The sequence below is a fragment of the Lepidochelys kempii genome, chromosome 11 (assembly GCF_965140265.1).
Source record: "Lepidochelys kempii isolate rLepKem1 chromosome 11, rLepKem1.hap2, whole genome shotgun sequence".
Taxonomy (NCBI): Eukaryota; Metazoa; Chordata; order Testudines; family Cheloniidae; genus Lepidochelys; species Lepidochelys kempii.
Window position 1 is genome coordinate 27,857,118 of NC_133266.1, and position 18,581 is coordinate 27,875,698.

The following is an 18,581-nucleotide window of genomic DNA, read 5'->3' on the forward strand; positions in this document are numbered from 1 at the left end:
CATAGATCATTTCCATAAAATACCACCAGACAGTTTTACCACATACAAAACAAGTCCTGTGCATTTTACAAGTTCTCCAGATACACATTTCACTCCACAACTGTAGTTGTCAATCCACACTGTGTCTCCTACTTGAAAAAAAATGATGAGTCTCACATCATTAATCAATTTGCATTCATTGGGATTTGGCTACACAGGAGGCAACATCAGGATGTAGCAGGTCCCAACAGGTACACAAAGATCACTTCCAGAAAAGAGTTGCAGTTGACTTCTGGGTAGTAGCACATGTTGTGTTCCTGTAGACAAGGAAGAAATTGTCCAGTTTCTGCTGATGACTCTAAATAGACTTGTTAGCTCTTAAGCAGGCTTTACATGACTGTAAAACCAGTCTGCAAGTCCATTTGTAGCAGGATGCAATGGAGCAGAACATATGTGCTGAATTCCATTTGAAGCTAGGAACCTCTGAAATTCTTCAGAGCAAAATTGAAGTCTGTTGTCAATCACCAACTGTTCTAGTAAGCCAAATTGGCTAAACATCCAGAGATGTCCAATGGGTTTGGTAGCTGTGGTAGAAATCATTCTAAAAATCTCTGGCCAGTTTGAATAGGCATTGACTGTGACTAAAGGTCTGGCAAAGTCCATGAGAATATGTGTCCAATGAGTCTGAGGCTCATGAGTTTACACCAAAGGTGTAAACAAGCTGGGCCAGGATCATGCTGAATTTACTGACACGTACTATAGCACTTCTCTTTCCTCTCAATATCTTTGTCATCAAACCTTCACTCATACAATGCCAAAAATCACAAAGAGCTTCGAAAACCAGAGAGTGAAGTGATTCCGGAATGATCACTCTTATTCTGCATAAGATGCAGTTGTGATTCAGATATAAAACTGGGGATTCTTATGATCTAACACTGTTCCTTGTAATACCATTCCCTTCACAAGAGAAAGCACATCATCCTTTAGCGGATTTGTGTTGATATCTGTGCTAGTGATGGGTAACCTCTCCATCAAATTGAGATAAAACATTTCATCTGATGTTTCTTTGGGCTAATGGGAGCTTAGGCATGGCAGCCCATCAGCATTCCCATGCTGAGCTCCTTTACAGAACTGAATAGTATAGGAATGAGCTGAAAGTAGCAATGACCACCGTTGCATCCGAGCAGCAACTAATGATGGAATTCCATGTTTAGGTGCAAAAATTGAAGGTGACAGGAGATGATCCATCAGCAAGGTAAAAATATCTACCATACAGATAGATATGGAACTTCCGAATTCTGAAGATAATGCTAAGAGCTTCTTGCTCTATTTGTACATAGTTCTTCTCAAGCATAGTAAGCGATAGTGAAGCAAAGGCAATTGGTTTCTCCATGCCGTCAGGAAAAATATAGGGAAAGAACTCATATACTCCAGACAGTGAAGCATTACAAGCCAATTGCAATAATAGTGAGGCATCAAAGTGAGTAAGAACTTCACCTAATTCAACAGTTTCTTAGCTTCCTTAAACACACACACACACAGAGTCCACTTCCATTTTTTCTTTGCTTGTAACACTTCATGTAAAGGTGCCAATACTGTCACCAGATTAGGCAGATTAATAGTTAAGCAGCCCTAAGAATGAATGTAACTGTGACACATTCTCTGGAGTGGTGCGTGAAAAACCACCTTCTCTTTCTCTGGTGATTCCTTAAGCCTGTGGTATCAATTACTTGTCCAAGGTATTCAACTGAAGGTTTGAAAACTCACATTTGTCTTGACATACTCTCAGTCCATGGCCTTCCAAACACTGCAAGACAACATCCAAATTTTGAACATGATTCTCCGGATCCTTTCATGTAACAAGGGTGTCATCCAAATAGCACTGAACTTTGTTTAGTCCCTTCAGAATCTCATCGATAGCTTTCTGGGATAGGACAAGTATCAGTGTGCTACTGAAAGGCAACCTGTTACAACAAAATAAGCCTTTTTGCATGTTGATTGTGAGATATTTGAGAGATGTTGGATCAATCTCTATTTGTAGGTATGCATTGAGCAAATCCAATTTACTGAAACACAGTCCTCCACTAAGAATAGAAAACAAATCTTCAATACAAGGTTGTGGACTGGTCTGAACATGAAACTGATAAGACTCCAGTGTTCACTAAATGTTCCATATCAGCTTCTACCAGAGACTTCAGAGTATAAGGCACAACTCTGGGCTTGCAATATTTTGGCTGTCTATCAGACTTAATAGTGAGCTTCACTGACACATTGCTCATCTGTCCAAGGTCTTGTTCAAAGACTTTGGAGTGTCTGTCCAGTATTTCTTGAAGACTCTGAGGTGCTTTCATGATAACCTTGATCTCAGTCCAATTTTCCTTAAGCGTCTCAAGCCAAGATCTGCCAAATAATGGTGATAACTTTCCTTTGATTACATATAAGAGTAAAAAAACTGATTGTCCATCTAGTTTAACTGTCACCTGGAATAACCCTTCTATTACCAACTTTTCTCCAGCATAAGGCTTCAAAACCGTGGTGGTTTCTTCCAGAGGAGCATGTGACAATATCTGGTGATAGGCAGATGCAGAAATCAGTGAGATGGCAGCTCTAGTTTCAAGTTCCATTCTTGCAGGAACACCTTCAATCAAGGGAGTAACCAAGATGCCATTTTTTACTCCAGCTTCTGATAACATGTGTAGGGCTAGGTCTTGATCAGTGTCACTAGAACTCTTGTCTTTATCCACATTATGAATTTCCAACTTCTGTCCTTTCTGAGGTTCAATCTTCACAGGTGTCTTCTTAGATTGAAGGTTACTCTGGGTTGCCAGTCATTGAACTGTGCAACAGGCCATGGCAATTTGTCCTTTCTTCTGGCACTTCCTGCAGGTAACCAGGCATGTTCACAATCCTTCTCAGTGTGTGTAGTTTGTGCACAATGGCCACATGTAAATTTCTTATATTCCCATGGTCCTTTGTCTTGCCAATGCAGGACGTGATCATCTTGGTTCACACTGAAGTCCAGAGAATCCTTCTCTGCAGTATCCATGACAATAGCTACTTCAACAGCCTTTTTGAAGGTAAGTGCTGACATAGACACTAACTTTTTCTGGATCTCATCATTACAGAATCCAGAGACAAACTGGTCACACAGGGCATCAAACTGACAATACCCCAACAACTTCGTCAGAGCAGCAGCAAACTGTGCTCTCAATTCTCCACTTCTCTGATGTCACTGATGGAACTGGTATTATTCTGCTATCATCAACGGGATAGGAGAAAAGTGTTCCTGTTGCAGCATATGTGGAAGTTCCAGGCCCTGTTGGACACAACAGGTGATGCAGCAGTTTATATGCCTTTGGACCCATCACTGTCAGCAAGTTTGAAACCGTTTGTCTGTCTGGAATGGTGTTGCAAGCAATAAATTGCTCAAAACATTCAAGGTACATTCATGATTTGTGGTTTTCATCAGACTCACCAACATTGCCCAGAAAAGTTGCCATTTTACTCTGATCTACTGTTGCACTTCATGCCTTCTGGACATCCTCTCTGCCACAGTGAAATTCCCCCTTTTCTAAACTGTGCACTATCTGCCCTTGATTTCCCTTTACTCGCTGTGTGCTTACTGTAGAACGCAGACTTCTTCCTTTCAGCTCCCTCTGCTGGCTGAAGACCCTCAGTGCAGGCTAAAGCCTTCTTGCACGTGGTAAGCCAAAATGGCTGCTTGCATTCCCGTCACTGCTCTGTTTGGACAGCTCAAGCAGTAACTGCAACCCAGATCCTTTGTTCTGTCTTTATTTGCCTACTTCCCTCTCTCTAGCTAGCTGGCTCACACTGCCCCAGCACCAAAAAGCAGCAGTCGGTCATCTGGTCCCTCCAGGTGAACTTTTCCCATTTTATACGTATATTATCTGCTATTTCTTCTTCAGGCAGTGGGAACAGAGGATATTCATGGGATATAAATTCCTCATTGCCAGTATGTTATATTTGAACCCAGTAGAGAGGGAGACAGACAGACAGACACAAAGGGAGCTGATAGAAACACAGCAGTTTGCTGTGGAGACTTTATTGTTCTGGCAGCAAAACTGAAATCAGCATGAAGGTGAGGTTTTGCACAGAGGAGTGCTCAAACATTTCAAGGGACAGACTATCACAGTGCCCAGTGGGTCCATGATGATGGGTTGAGAAACCTGCACATAGTGGGTTTGGAATTTTAGAACAAGGAATTTGTAACCTGCTCTGACTGAGGCCATGAAGGAACCGGTACATCTCTGTGGGAGGTATAAAGAATGCAGTAAGCCTTTTTCTGAGTTCACCTTGCTGAACAGGGTGAATATTTATGTTTAGCAAGAGGTTTAGGATTAAATTTTCAGAAGCTCTTAAGTGACGTAGGAGTCCAAGTCCCATCTATTTTTCATTTTCCTCTAGTTCATAACAAATATTTACCCTTAAATAACAGGTCACCTTTTATTGAGGAAAACAGAATGAATATATTCAAAAACGAACTATAAAGTATTTTAAAACTCTTTACCTGACTGTAATTTGCCATGTTCTGTCTGGCCTGTAGAATATCAGGTGTATCTGGCATCACATGAAGCTGAAGTTTATCCTTCTCCCAAGCTTGAGTGTACATATGCTACAGGAAAAAAAGAGTACCAGATATGCTAATATGAATGATAGATAGAGCTCTCTGTGTGTACTTTGTTTATGGACCGAGAAAGAGAGAGGGAGTTGCTGATTATATATATTTTTACTGACTTAATCCATAATTCAAGTGAATTAGGATCCATTCTTGCTCCCACTGAGGTCAGTTCATCAGGCCCTTAGTGAGCATTTCTCGCAATGACTATCAGCCTGTTCCACAGTCATTTGTTTAAAGACAGTGTTTCTCCTTAGTAAAGAGGGCAGGATGAGACCCATACTGGCTAGACTTCTGAATGCTGTTATGGAAGCTTATAGTTCCCCTCCGACACCTCAGAATTAGAAATTAACATTTCTATCATGCCAGTGAGAATAACTGAGACTGTACAAGTAACAATGGCATGATCTAACCCTGAGAAAAATGGGAGAAGGAACTATTTAGCCAGTAATTGGGTGCTTGGATCTGGTAAAAGAAATCTGAAAATGGCTTGTTCTCTCACACCTTAAAAAGAAATTAATTATCTTGGCAAAGCAAGTTTGCCAGGGAGGCATGTGTTTTAAGCAATGTTGGAGAGAGGCAGAGATACTGAATTACACAGTGATCGTTTACATACACAATTTTCACTCACCTGATTCATCACATCTGCATTGTGTTTTGCTAGCACCATGTCCATGGAGTCACTCTGTTTTGTGAAGGGGAAAAGGCTTGGGTGCTGGCGGTAATTCCTGTCACTTGCAATTTCTGTGGCTTTCTTAGATTTCTCCACATCCAGAGAACCAGCAGGGCTCCAACCAAGTCCTTTATACCATTCATTGTAGTCCTCTTTGTACTTATTCTGTAAAACAGAAGACAAAAAGGAAAACCACATTTTACAAACTTCAGCAACTGAAAAATGCTTGTTTCAAAAAAAAAATCTTCATACACAACTGAAAAAACAGTATAGACAGTAGCCAATTCACAACAAAAAACAGTAACTTACATTACTTTGAATCCGATTCATGTTTCTGGTCAGTTCCACATTAACTGCATCTGGTAGGAGGATATATTTGTGGATCAGGTGTTTGTAGTTAGAGTTGGTTATATTACCTTGTGCCTCCTTCGCTGCCTTGATACTTAATGTATCAGCAGGTGTATGGTAACTGGTCTTGCTGGTCTCATAGGCTTTCCTGTACTCACGATCAGACTGCATCTTAGCCACTTGCATAAAATGGACTAGTTTGGGATCATCCTGGAGGCTGCGGAAGCCTACAAGTTTCCCCTTATCCATTTCATAACCTAATTTATATTTGTACTGTGAAGAAAACAAAACAAAAGGCCTTAAAACCACCTTGCCTATAACAAATCAAACTGAGAAAATAATTAATCAACCTTTCCTCTGAGAAAAATCCTTGTCCATTAGACATATGCTATTTAAACATCACTGGGGCAAACACAGCACTCGTAGCGTTTTCTACTTAATCTGATGCTAATCCTTGAAAAAACTCAGGGGTCCTACCTCTTTGATCTTTATGAGGGACATTTTAAAAAGAATTATCCTAAACATCTTTTCCATGAAAAGGAATGTTTCTTCATAATGACCTGCAGTGCCTCAGGTAGCATCTGAGGGCAGCTGTTATTGAATCTCACTGTCATGGCATCACATAATATGAGAAGATAGAGATTGATAAGAAACGAAGGAAGTTCCAATTTGCAGGAGGCATCCCTTTGAAAAATATTTGGATTTTATTATACTAACACTTTGAGCTCAGGTCTGGAGTTTGGCCCAAGTTTGAAGATCAAATGACCTCTGTGGTTATGTTTAGTTCCAAGACTGAACAATTGTTTTTAAACTTAGAAGCTGCTTCCCACTGTTTCTGAGTTTTGTTTTCTTAATAACGGTGTAATGGATTAAAGCCTTAAACCCAAACTAAGTCCATACTCAAGCAACACTCCCATTGGCCTAAATCCTAGTCAGCAGAGTGCACAGGCCCAGTATCAGGCTCTGATCTGCGCTGCTGAGCTCCTTGGAGAGGGTTTGGGAGGGAGGAAACCTCCTCCCAGGCTATGAAGCAGCTGCAGATCCACTCTGCAGTGTCTATTACAACTCTGAGGCTGTGGGGAAGAACTTGAGGATCAACAAAGCATCAGCTCCTTAAGCCTTCCCCTTCCCCTCTTCCATAGGCTAATTTTGTCCTTGTTAGACCCAAAGCCTGAATAGTGGTATTCAGGGAACCTCTGTGAGGACCCTGAGTTCTGTGCTCCCACCCCACCTTTGCACAGTGAAACCCTGTACTGGTTTTCTCTGTAGGATTTGCCCCCCTGACTTCAGTGCAAATGTCACCTAAACAGAGACTTGGAACAGCTGAGTAATCAGGTCCTACCATTGTAGTATTAGCAGCAAACATAATTTATTACAAAGTGCCTTTTGTTGCATTCAGATATTGGTGAGGCTAACATCTGAACTCCATAATGCAGCAATTAAGGAGTAACACATGTATATCTAAACTAAAGCATACAGCTACTATATACAATGTCACCTTTAAAAAGTGCCCCAGCAAAGTCACTTTGACAAACAACTTGTACTATACAGGTAAAATTGGTTTTCTGAATGAGAGCCATGCTAGACTGACTCCTTATGTATCTCCCTATCTTCCTAATGAAGCAATTGCTCTTTGATCACTGTGAGCCAATTTAATGTCACAAAAGCTATACTTATTAAACACATTTATAAACAATATAAAAAATAAAGAGAATTCATAACATCAGCATCCAAAATGGAATCAAGTCGATAAATGAATGCTTCATAATATTTGACAATAGACAGTTTCCTCTTTTAAAAACTCACATCACTAGCAATGTCTCTGGAAGCTTTGGCAGCTTTAATGGAGATAGCATCAGCTCTGAGGTCATACCCTTTCCTTCTAGACTCTTCTAAGGAATGCTTGTACATTTTCTGTGAATTGGAAAAAAAAGAGAATGTTCCTTTTTTAAAATGCACTAATGCATATAAAAACAGAATAAATTATGCCATATATGTGATCATTTGAAACAAGGACTTTTCAGTAGCACTGTTCTGTCCTCATATATTTAACTCTCATACAACAAGTGTCTTAAGGCATTCAGGCACTCAAAGCGGCAATATTTCAAAGTTAAGCGCAGAGTGTTTGCATCTCTAAGTGTCTGATTTGTACCTGCAGCTAGCTAACTAGAAGGGCAAAAGACCCTGATTTGTTTCTTCCAGGGCAAAAATATCAGTGAAAATTTAGAAGGTGCAAATTGCATCCATAAGGAAGAGGCCACCATTTCAAAAATACAATAAAAAATGTCTACTTTTGTGCACATTATTTCTTTCTTTATGTATTTATATTACCAAACTGCCTAGGAGCCACAATAATGAACCAGGACCCCATTGTGCCAGATGCTGTGCAAACACAGAACAAAAAGATGGTCCTTGCCCAAAGAGCTTACAATCTAAGTATAAAGCAAGAGACAACAGATGGATACAGCATTACAAGATGGTATCTATACATGCCATTCCTCATTTTACATGTGCAGGTTTTAGCAGTGAAATTTAGATGTCCGAGGTTGAAACTGGCCCATAATGTTGCCTATTACATACAGTAGAGGCATGCGAATTTGCATGAAAAATGGAGACTGTCGTGGCTTATGCGCTAAATTTTATAAATTAGGGAGGAAAAACAAAAAAAAAAATCAAGGATACCCAAACTATTATTTTAACAATTACAAATCCCGTTTTAATTATTTATGTTAATATTTCATAATGTACCCTAAATATTCTGCTGTATATTTTGTTTTTCACTGCGGCAACTCATTATAGCTTCTGCTATGGAATCTTTGCTGAGTGCAAATTACTATGGATTAGTGAAGGGTGAATAAACGAGGTTCTCCTGTACTGTCATTTTAATTACTCCTAATACTAGATAACTGCAAGATAGTGCCAATTAACCAGTCTGAGTAGCAGTACTTACATCGCTTATGTTATATGCATTTGCTTTTGCCAAAGCAATCTCTGGAATATCTGGCATGATGTGAACTTTTGTCTTGTCAGCTTCCCATGCTTGTGTGTACCGGTGCTGGAAGAGCGAATAAAAAAAGAAGTCAAATTACAATCTCAACAGAGAAATCAAATATAGCACATTATTATCACAGTCATTTTCTTTATAAGGGCCAACTAGGTCCCCAGAATGCATGCACATCACACTGTATGAATCCAAGGACAGAACTTGGCCTTTAATTTAAAATGTTACTTCTTTTTAATTATTTTGAAAATGCAGCTGTAGTGTAATGTCTAGTTACTTTCTCTCTGCAGGATAAAGCAAAACATGAGAGATTTGAGTCTGAGGTTTCCTAACACTACAGCATTATAAACTCTCCTGTGTGATGGGACCTGACAAAGTTTGCTGACATGCTAAAAAAATGCCCCAAACACACCTGATCCTCTTCTCAGTTACAGCATAGTGAATCAAGAATAATTCCATTGGAGTCAATGGAGTTATACTGGTATATAAGTGAAGAGAAGAATCAGTCTCATAGTACATACCTGCTTGACAGTTACTGACCATACCTGGTGCATCTAGGAAGGATTAACCTCCTAAATGTAGAAAAAAAAGGAGTACTTGTGGCACCAAATTGGTTAGTCTCTAAGGTGCCACAAGTACTCCTTTTCTTTTTGCGAATACAGACTAACACGGCTGTTACTCTGAAACCTCCTAAATGTGTTCAAACATATCTAGTGACAGAGTCCAGCAGAATCCTCAGGTTCTGTACCCAGAGAAAGAAGCTATTCAGTGTCAGAGTGTTATTCAATAGCTCTGCACACAGCTCATTGCTGACAGCCGTCAGGAGGCACGCTGACTCGGCTATCTAACTTAAGAGTAATGGCAAGATCTCAGTAGTAGGTAGATAAGAGCTCATTCTGAGGAACTGGGTCTAAGAAGAGCCTGTGTGATGGCCTAAAACACTGGTGGATCCAGGATCCATTTAATTTTGTCCCACACCTATTACAGGGCATTCTAGTACTGAGCTGATTTCTATTAAATGGATGATGGCAGCTCAGTACGTGAATCAGCAGTGAAAAGTTAAACTATAACTATAAAGTACATTCATATTACACGGTGGCTTCTGATCACAGTAACATAATTCAGGTAAACTATTCAGAACTGCCAAAGTGACTCAGGAGCCTAAGTCCCATTTTCAAAACTGACTTAGGTACTTTTAGAACTGGGACTTAGGCTCCTAAGACATTTTGGCGCTTTTGAAAATTTGACCTTTCATCTTGCAGTGAGCATGGTGTGCTAACAAAAAGGAATCCTCAGATATGCTCCCTTCTGAATTTCTTAGCATATTGTGGCCAGCTTTTCCTTGGTTGTGTCAAGGCCTATGGGGATAAAGTTAATGAGAATCCAGCATATTTCATCTGTGGCCAGAACTGATCATTTCAAAAAGACTTGCTCACACAACTCTCCAATTTGTCTTTTTATCACTGCATGCATAACTGAACTGTGACAAATATTTTCATACTTTGTCCATGATTTTTGCATTATTTGTCGCTAGAACCATGTTCATAGAATCCATCAGACTGGAATACTTCAGTTTGTCTGGGTGCTGGCGATATTTCTTCTCACTTATAATTTCCATAGCTTTCTTATTCTTCTCAGCTTCCAGAGAGCCTACTGGCATCCATCCCATACCCTTCAGAAATTCATCATAGTCAGCTTTGTATTGATTCTGTAAGGAGAAGGAAATAAATCAGCCTGATGCATGAAAAATTCTGGGTTACCTTCTACTTGTTAGTAAGTTTAGTGTTTCTTTGAGTTTTTGAACATATGCACATTTAAATGAATACAATGGAATATTTTTTTGTATCCAAAGTTTACATCCTTTTACAGCAGTGCTGTGTGTTTTATTAAGGCCCATTCTTGCATTCTGTTGGAATTATTACTTATGAAGGGTATTACCACAACACTAATTTAGTCATAAATTCCTTTATTAAATCCAAATGCCGAATGGTATTTATACAATTGTTCTAAACTTGCCTAAAAGCCTAACTAATAAGCAATTTACTACATCCAAACAGTAACAAAACATTTGTAAACATTTGATCAAGATACTTACGAACGGGCTAAAGCCAAGGATGTTCAGATTCATATTGGTTAACTTCAGGCAGGTATTAGCAATGTAGTCTTTAAGAGTTTACTTTTTTATACCCTTTTAACAAGCAAGTGATGTCATTGCCAATTATCAGAACTTAGCTCAGGTCAGATGAAGGCGGTTTTCATACAGCCAATTGTTTACTGCACATGATAACCAATAACTATGTTTTCTTTCTATTTCTTTAGCCCAATCCTTGAATAAGATAACACTGGTCGTTTGAAGGGTCACTACAAGTTTAACACAACAACTAACTTTCCTCATGGTTTCATTCTTTTTTATTCCATGCTTTGGGCCTCTTGTTCACATTAATATCCCAACTCAAATTAAAACCATCATTCACCCAGTTCTAATGTGAGCCTATATTCCTACACATTCCATATAAAATTCCAATCCCAATTACTTCTGTGAAGCTACAGCATACACAAATGGGGCGGCAGGATCAGCCCCTCTCAGTAAAAGGGGCTAGACTGTGTCTTTAGGCAAAGCCTTGGGAAACAGTGTGTAAGCTCCATCACCTCAGGAGTATCCCCAAGTAGCACTATACATTGGAGACAGCCCTCTGAGGCACAATAGGGCCTAACTTTGGTTCCCCTAATTTCTGAAAGGATAATTTCTTGGAAAATGTATGATGATTCTGTTAGTGAAGCTTTCCTTGGCTTGGGCTGCACACAAGTATTACTCCTTGAGTCAAATGGGACTTGTAAGCTATAAACACGTGACAAGCATATAAACAAAGTGGGCAGACTTGCCATCTGATCCCATCTAAATTCTTTATAAACTAGTTTAGTTTAATATTTCAGATTATTCTAAGAAATACAATGTGCATATTACTGATGGACTGCTCTTTTATACTTGCTACGTTTTAATATACAATTGCACTGGCTTATCTATAAAACTCTAGGATTTAACCTATGGTATTTATCCATAAACTAAATATTTCTTAATTGGTAACACAAAGGTTGTAGAGTCTTTCACTTACGTCACTCTGTATCTGCATCATGTTTTTGGCTAATTCAAGATTCATAGCATCAGGCAAAACATTGTAATGGTGGATCAGGTGCTTGTAGTTTGTATTGGTAGCCACTTCCTGTGCTTTCTTGGCTGCCACTACACTGAACATATCAACTGGGGTGTGGAATCTCGTCTTTGACTTCTCATAGTCCTTTTTATATTCACGATCAGACTGCATCTTAGCCACCTTCATGAAGTGCACCAGCTTGGGATCATCCTCAAGGCTACGGAACCCAATATGCTTTCCTCTTGCCTGTTCATAAGCTAGTTTGTATTTGTACTGAAAGCAGAAAATAAACATATCAGGGTAAACTCAATACAGAAGAATGCATTATTAAGCATGCATTTATTTTTAAAAAGGTATAAAACATTCGGTTTGACTTATCACAGAGGGCTTAACCCTGCAACGTTTTGAACACCACGGCCCTGATCCACCAAAGCACTAAAGCATATGTTTAAGCAGATAAGTAACCCAGTGAATTCATGGGGCTATGGTGCTCAGCAGGACCAAGCCAAGAATGAGCAAGGGGTACAGAATACACAGATCTCAGAGGATCCACTGGAGGCTTGTGAAATAAATATTCAGAACAAGAACTGTTCCAAGATTTACCACACCAAGCATGTAATTCAAACCTAGATTGTCCAGGAGGCTCCAAAAGCCAGTATTGAAGTAGATATCCTCTAGGGTTGGAATCAGCCCAAATGTTTTATCTGTGAAGTAGCCTGAATTCCTCTTAGTTTACACCCCTTTCGTAATTTTACCTGAGTGCAATCTAAAAATAGAACTTACATCACTTGCGATGTCTCTGGAGGCCTTGGCTGCCCTTATTGGGATAGCATCAGACTGCATGTCATAACCCTTCTTCTTCTCTTCCTCCCAGCCAGCCCTGTATAATTTCTAATCCAAAACATAAAAGAGAACAAAGTTTTTGTTATGAAGGTGGAAATGTTAATAACCCTGCATCTGCATTTAAATATTTTAAAATTAGATCTGTAAAGGGCACCACTTTAGGAGTGCATTTTAAACTGACACTGAATGTCCTGCTTGATTATGACAGCTTACATCACTCATGGTGATCTGGTTCACCCTCGACTGCAGAATTTCTGGAGTGTCCGGCATAACATGAATGCTCGTCTTCTCTTTGTTCCATTTATCAGTGTAGAGCCTCTGCAATTCCAAAGTGATATTTAATATAAAAAAAGGCATTGCAATTCATTATAAAACAAGAGATTCTTTTCATTTTACTCATATGTGCCAAATAAGACTCTGCAGCACAAAACTTCATAAGTATTACAGATAACCTATACAAAATCTAACTAATGCACAGTGACAATTTCCGTCATCTTTCTTTTGTACATCCTATGATAAATTATGCAAATTATATTATCATAAGCAACAGACTGTACCTGAAGATTTTCAATGTACATATTGTTTTTCCCTATTCTGTGAGCTCAGTTACACATCCATGACCCACTTGGGATGGTGTCCTGGTTGTGTCCCAGATGTTTTGGATGAGCTTCAGAGCAAAATCCCCATTTCAGGGAGTGCTGAATCAGAATTCTAAAACTTTTGCAGTTCACTCATTACTAATATTATTTCCCACACACAAAGAGTAACAGTTGCTTAAGTTCTGTACATCTGGGGAGGATACACAATACCACCCAAACAGAACATAGAGCTATAATCTTGCTCTTAATGCAAATTGCAGCACACCTTTAACTATGATGCTTCCATAATGTCTTAGGCCCCTGTCCTACAAAGTCATAGAATCATAGAATATCAGGGTTGGAAGGGACCCCAGAAGGTCATCTAGTCCAACCCCCTGCTCAAAGCAGGACCAAGTGATGCATCCAAGCAGACCCATGCACCTATATGGAACCCCAGTGACTTCAGTGAGTTTAACTTTACAGGACTGAGGCATTAATACTGAAACCCAGGTTCCTCTGAGCAAATTCTCACCTTATTCATGGTCTGCGCATTCTGTTTAGCCAGCACCTGCTCCATTGCATCAGTTGTAATGGAATATTTTAGCTTGTCTGGGTGCTGGCGATATTTCTTTTCACTGAGAATCTCTGTAGCCTTCTTGACCTTCTCCACAGCCAAAGACTGAATTGGCATCCAACCAACTCCTCTTAGCCAGTTATTGAAGTCTGTTTTGTAAAGATTCTTTTTTACAAAATAAACAGAGAAGTTAAAGGGGGTAAGAGAAATCAGAATTTCCACACACAAAAAGAAATGAAGGTTTTGAATTTTTCCTAGTCATTGTTGAAAGAAAAATATGAGCAAAATTGATCAGTGCTCACTCGTGTTTTTCAAAGATATAGGATGCAACTAAAGATCACTCAAAATATAAGGCTAAATTGTTCTTTATGATTCACATGCAGAACTCCCACTGGAAGCTAAATGCACACATTCAAGGGCAAAATTTGATGGATAAAGTAGGAAAACTGAGAGCTAGCATAATCATTTTTTTTTTAGAATAAATGTCTTATTGACACTTTTAATTAATTTACTCTCAGCAATTCTGTCCCTTCAGCAATTTCTTCTTTAGGGCCTGATAGTACAAATCCCTGCTCAGGCAAAATTTTCATCAGCTTTAATGGACTTCAGGACCTGCTCTAAAACAGTATCAGGATGCGAAAAATAAAGGTATTTTTGGGGGGAGAAATGGAGATGAGGCACAAAATGTAAAGGATCCTTCAACAAAATAGATCCTTCCAGTGATCTATTTATGAAATCCTTAGAAGGTACTGGGGAGTGAGGGGGAAGGGAGGAAACAAAAATAGGACTCTAAGCTACACAAAGATATTATATACAGGTATCTAGATAAAATGTAGATGCTACCACCATACAAATAAAAAACAGTAATATCACAATACAATTAGAAAGTAATAACACCAAGCACAGAAATGTACTTACAATCAGAAAGTATGTTCCTTGGCTGGGAAATAATTTAATATTTGGAGCTAGGGTTTGTTTGCTCAAGGAATATCCTGGAATCCATTCTATATAATCACTATAACTCTTTGGAAAACTTAGGGCCCCTAAACGAACACCTGTTTGTTCCATCCTGCTTTAATCTGCCACTGGCTATTAATTAGCCTCAACTTTTTTGCAAGATAGTATAACCAAGTAAAGTTACATACATCACTCTGAATCTGCATCATATGTCTTGGTAGTTGCACATTCATCGCATCAGGCAAGAGTGTGTAGTTGTGTAGTAGCTGTTTGTAGTTGGTATTTGTAACCACTTCCTGGGCTTTCTTCGCAGCCGTCACACTGAACATATCTAGGGGTGTGTGATACTTTGTCTTGCTGCTCTCATAACCCTTCTTGTACTCGCGTTCTGACTGCATTTTGGCCACATTCATGTAGTGAACCAGTTTAGGATCATCCTGCAGGCTACGGAATCCAACGTGTTTGCCTTTTTCTTTCTCATATGATTCTTTATACTTGTACTAGAGAAAAAGGAAAACAAAACCTTATCACCTTTGAAAAAGGTAGACATGTTTATGATCGGTTTAACACTTTGAAATTCAATATTGTTATAATTACACCTCATAACATACATCTTGAAATCATTTTGCACACATTAACTGATTAATTAGGTTTGGGGAAGAGGGTTGCTGGCTTTCAGTCCTCAGCCTTTCCCAGCTATACTGATGACATAGATATAGACAGCAGAGCTGGGAGAAATTTTCCTGCCAAAACTTTTGAGCGAAAAGCAGATTCAGTGACACAAAAACTTTCGCAAAACCTACATGAATTTGCAAAAACCGTTAGTGTCGAACCTCCCACACCAAAAAAATTCCGAAAAATATCAGAATGAAACATACCAGTGTTTTGCTTCTAAATAACTTTTCATTTTGAAATTTCCTTCAATTTTATTTTTAAAAATTTGAACAGTTAAATCAAAACTTTTTTTACTTCATTTGCTGAAAGTTTAGAAAAATTTTGTTTTCAGTTCAACCTGAAGTCATATTTTTTCAGTTTTTCAGAATTGCCAGCAAACGGAAAACTCCAGTATTCACACAGCTCTGATATACAGTATATAATCTCTTCCCCCTCACTGTCTCTACACCTTTTGTCTGTCATATCCTAGGGCTCTAGTCCACTCCCTCTCACAGACCCATTGCCGTTTTTTTTTTTCTTACAGTACTATCCAAACCACCAAAAGCGCCAAAACATCTAGATAAGGATTCAGATATTTGGGGGAATAGGGTTTAAGTGGGACTTGAGTGGTTCATAGGTCTTGAGGTCATGCTGGACAGGAGTCAATTTCAATCAGGGTTCCCCATCTCTGCAGCCTTCAAAGCCTGCTCACCTGGCACCACTGATTTAAAAGTTGCTGGGCTTCCCCGATACCCATTGATACTGCAGTTACATCCTGTTGTGATAAGTGGACCTCCAAATTTACCCTAATTGTGAGCTCAAGAGTAAAAAGTGAGTGAAAATTGGTGTTGGAAATTAGGTTTATTGGTGGACAAAATAATGAGAGGATGGACTACTCCACCCAACACTTGATCTTGAGGTTCTTAAAAAGAAAAGTGTTTGGGGAAAATTTAGCAGAAGAAATAGTGTTCTGCCAACAGCTGCTGAAGCAAGCTTCCCTGTCTCCTGGGACCCCAGGCCTTCCTCTTAATCCTGAGAGATGTCCTGGCCAGACCAGGCCAGTCAGGGGACCCAGAAGACATTGGCATCTCCACCAGCTCCGGCTGACTCCCAGCCATCACCTAGGACATGAGATTGTGTCACACATGTGCACACATCCTCCCATGGGTTCATTTTCTTCCCCACTTTAGGGTCTTCTATACAGCCCGCAGCAGCAAGTCTCAGAGCCTGGGTTGACAGACTTGCTCTCATGGGGCTCACTCTATCGCACTAAAAATAGCTGTGTAGACATTACGGCTCAGGCAGGTAGAAGCTTGGGCTCTGAAGCCTTGGGAGGAAGGTAAGCTTCAAAGCCCAAGCTCCAGCCTGAGCCACAACATCTGCTCAGCTATTTTTAGTGCTATAGCTTGAGCCCTGTTTGTATATAGGCCTGTTTGTTAGCCTGGGATAGAATTTTGGGTTTGATTTTTGATACTTTTATATTCCTACTAATATGTGTGAACAAAGAACAAAGACACTCTGTATTATATCTGCCCACAAGCAGATGGGGTGAAAAGAGATAAGAAACAGAGCTAACCTGTTGCTGGGTAGACCGGGAGTTTAATCTACGAGTGTACGCTTGAAGGACAGGCCTGCTTCAATTCCTCTCTTGAGATAAGGTCAAGCAACCAGTTGAGAGGGGCAAGGGGAACGTGGGGAGGAGGCATAAGAAACACTAAAAGCCAAAGAAAAGCCTGGCTTTATCCCTCTCATCAGGTACAAAAGAGATAGTACTGAAGCCCCCAGACTCACGACCCTCCAGAATGGAACATGACCATAAATTGTTAGGGGTGGGACCAGGGGTGTGCACTACAGGTATAGAGCCTGCTAAGGAGGAGGAGGTGGGAAAAATGGGGACAAGGGGAAAGGTTCTACCAGCGTGCAAAGCTATGGAGATGCTTGCTTGATTAACATCACATTGCCTACACTTCGGACTTCTGGTCTTCTGCTTTCTCTCTGTGTGACAAGAACCAGGGGAGGGGCAAAGGGAAAGCCCCTAACAAGTCCCATGAGCCCAAATCTGTCAACCTGGGCTCTGTCTGCTGCCTGTCTCTGTCGCTGCTGTCTGCTGCTGCTCATTGTATAAATGTACCCTTTACTGCTTCTCATTCTCATCCATCTCCTTTTGCCTTCTATTTAATAAAAATCTGGCTTAGCCAGCCAAGACCGCATATTCTGCAATACTTCTGGAAGGCTGTGACTAGAAAGAGGCAGCTAAATGCAATTCCCTTATCAGCCCAATGCTGACACAAGTTTGCCAGGACTCAGAATGGCTGATAAGACCATGTGTTGTGCCCGTGTTTTTCAGCAGTGAGATTAAAAGTGAAAGTTAGAGACAGAAGCTGTATTTTCTATCTTTGCCATTCTCTTCTTATCCCTTTTTTGTGTGTTTGTCGCATTTTGTTTTCTAGGAAATGGGATCGGACTTTAACAACAACAACAACTGCTCCAGCCCATCTTAACTAAACTTTTTCTCTTTTCCCCAAAAAGGACAGTTATTGTTGTCTTTATTACCGTTGTCAGACAAGGAGGGTTTTCCTTCTAAAAGCTATCTACAGCCAAAAGGGAACAAGGAATATGGTTAAAATGAAAGCCTTACTTAGTACTTTACATTTCAAATGCTGTAACTGTTTTTCATTCTTTCTGTATCTTTAATAAAAGGTTAACAGGATTTTTAATATTGTGCTTGCCATAGTACTAAGCAAGCTGAGGTCTCTGTGCACCAAACCTTGTATAAAAATGTTTAATGTTGGACAGTTCAAGGTCATGTTTGTTGACTCTTTGGGCACATATACTCCATCTAAATTAAAACAACAATTCCTCAGGAGTTAAGGACTGCCAGAGGACTAGAACTATAGTTCTTCAGAACACTGCACAAATAAGCTGGACAAGAGGAACTTGAACTTGGCAGGACCAGAACTTAATTCAGACCTTAGGACGGGCATACTGTATAAACAAGACTTCCAGGTAACCAGGGTTCAGAAAGTCAAGATATGACTGTATTCAGCTTGCTTCTGAAGCCCATATGGAAATCCATATCAGTTTTTAATTGCATAGCATCACAAAATAGTCAGTGTTCAGAGTATAGTATTATATGCTGCAGAAAGTTACAATAAAGTAGATCCTCCAATTTCTATCCAAATTATA

The 18,581-nt window shown here is 39.7% G+C and overlaps 1 protein-coding gene across 1 annotated transcript in view; it reads right to left on the reverse strand.

Moving 5' to 3' along the window:
- NEB (nebulin) overlaps positions 1–18,581 on the reverse strand; it is a 193,958-nt gene that overhangs the window by 135,498 nt on the left and 39,879 nt on the right. Inside the window, exons 32-42 of the mRNA XM_073306879.1 lie at positions 14,930–15,241; positions 13,743–13,949; positions 12,846–12,950; positions 12,573–12,680; positions 11,751–12,062; positions 10,139–10,345; positions 8,587–8,691; positions 7,443–7,550; positions 5,598–5,909; positions 5,247–5,453; positions 4,508–4,612 (exon numbers count right to left, since the gene is read on the reverse strand). Of these exons, the coding sequence (XP_073162980.1) occupies positions 4,508–4,612; positions 5,247–5,453; positions 5,598–5,909; positions 7,443–7,550; positions 8,587–8,691; positions 10,139–10,345; positions 11,751–12,062; positions 12,573–12,680; positions 12,846–12,950; positions 13,743–13,949; positions 14,930–15,241 (2,088 nt within the window). The remainder of the gene's footprint in view (positions 1–4,507; positions 4,613–5,246; positions 5,454–5,597; positions 5,910–7,442; positions 7,551–8,586; positions 8,692–10,138; positions 10,346–11,750; positions 12,063–12,572; positions 12,681–12,845; positions 12,951–13,742; positions 13,950–14,929; positions 15,242–18,581) is intronic.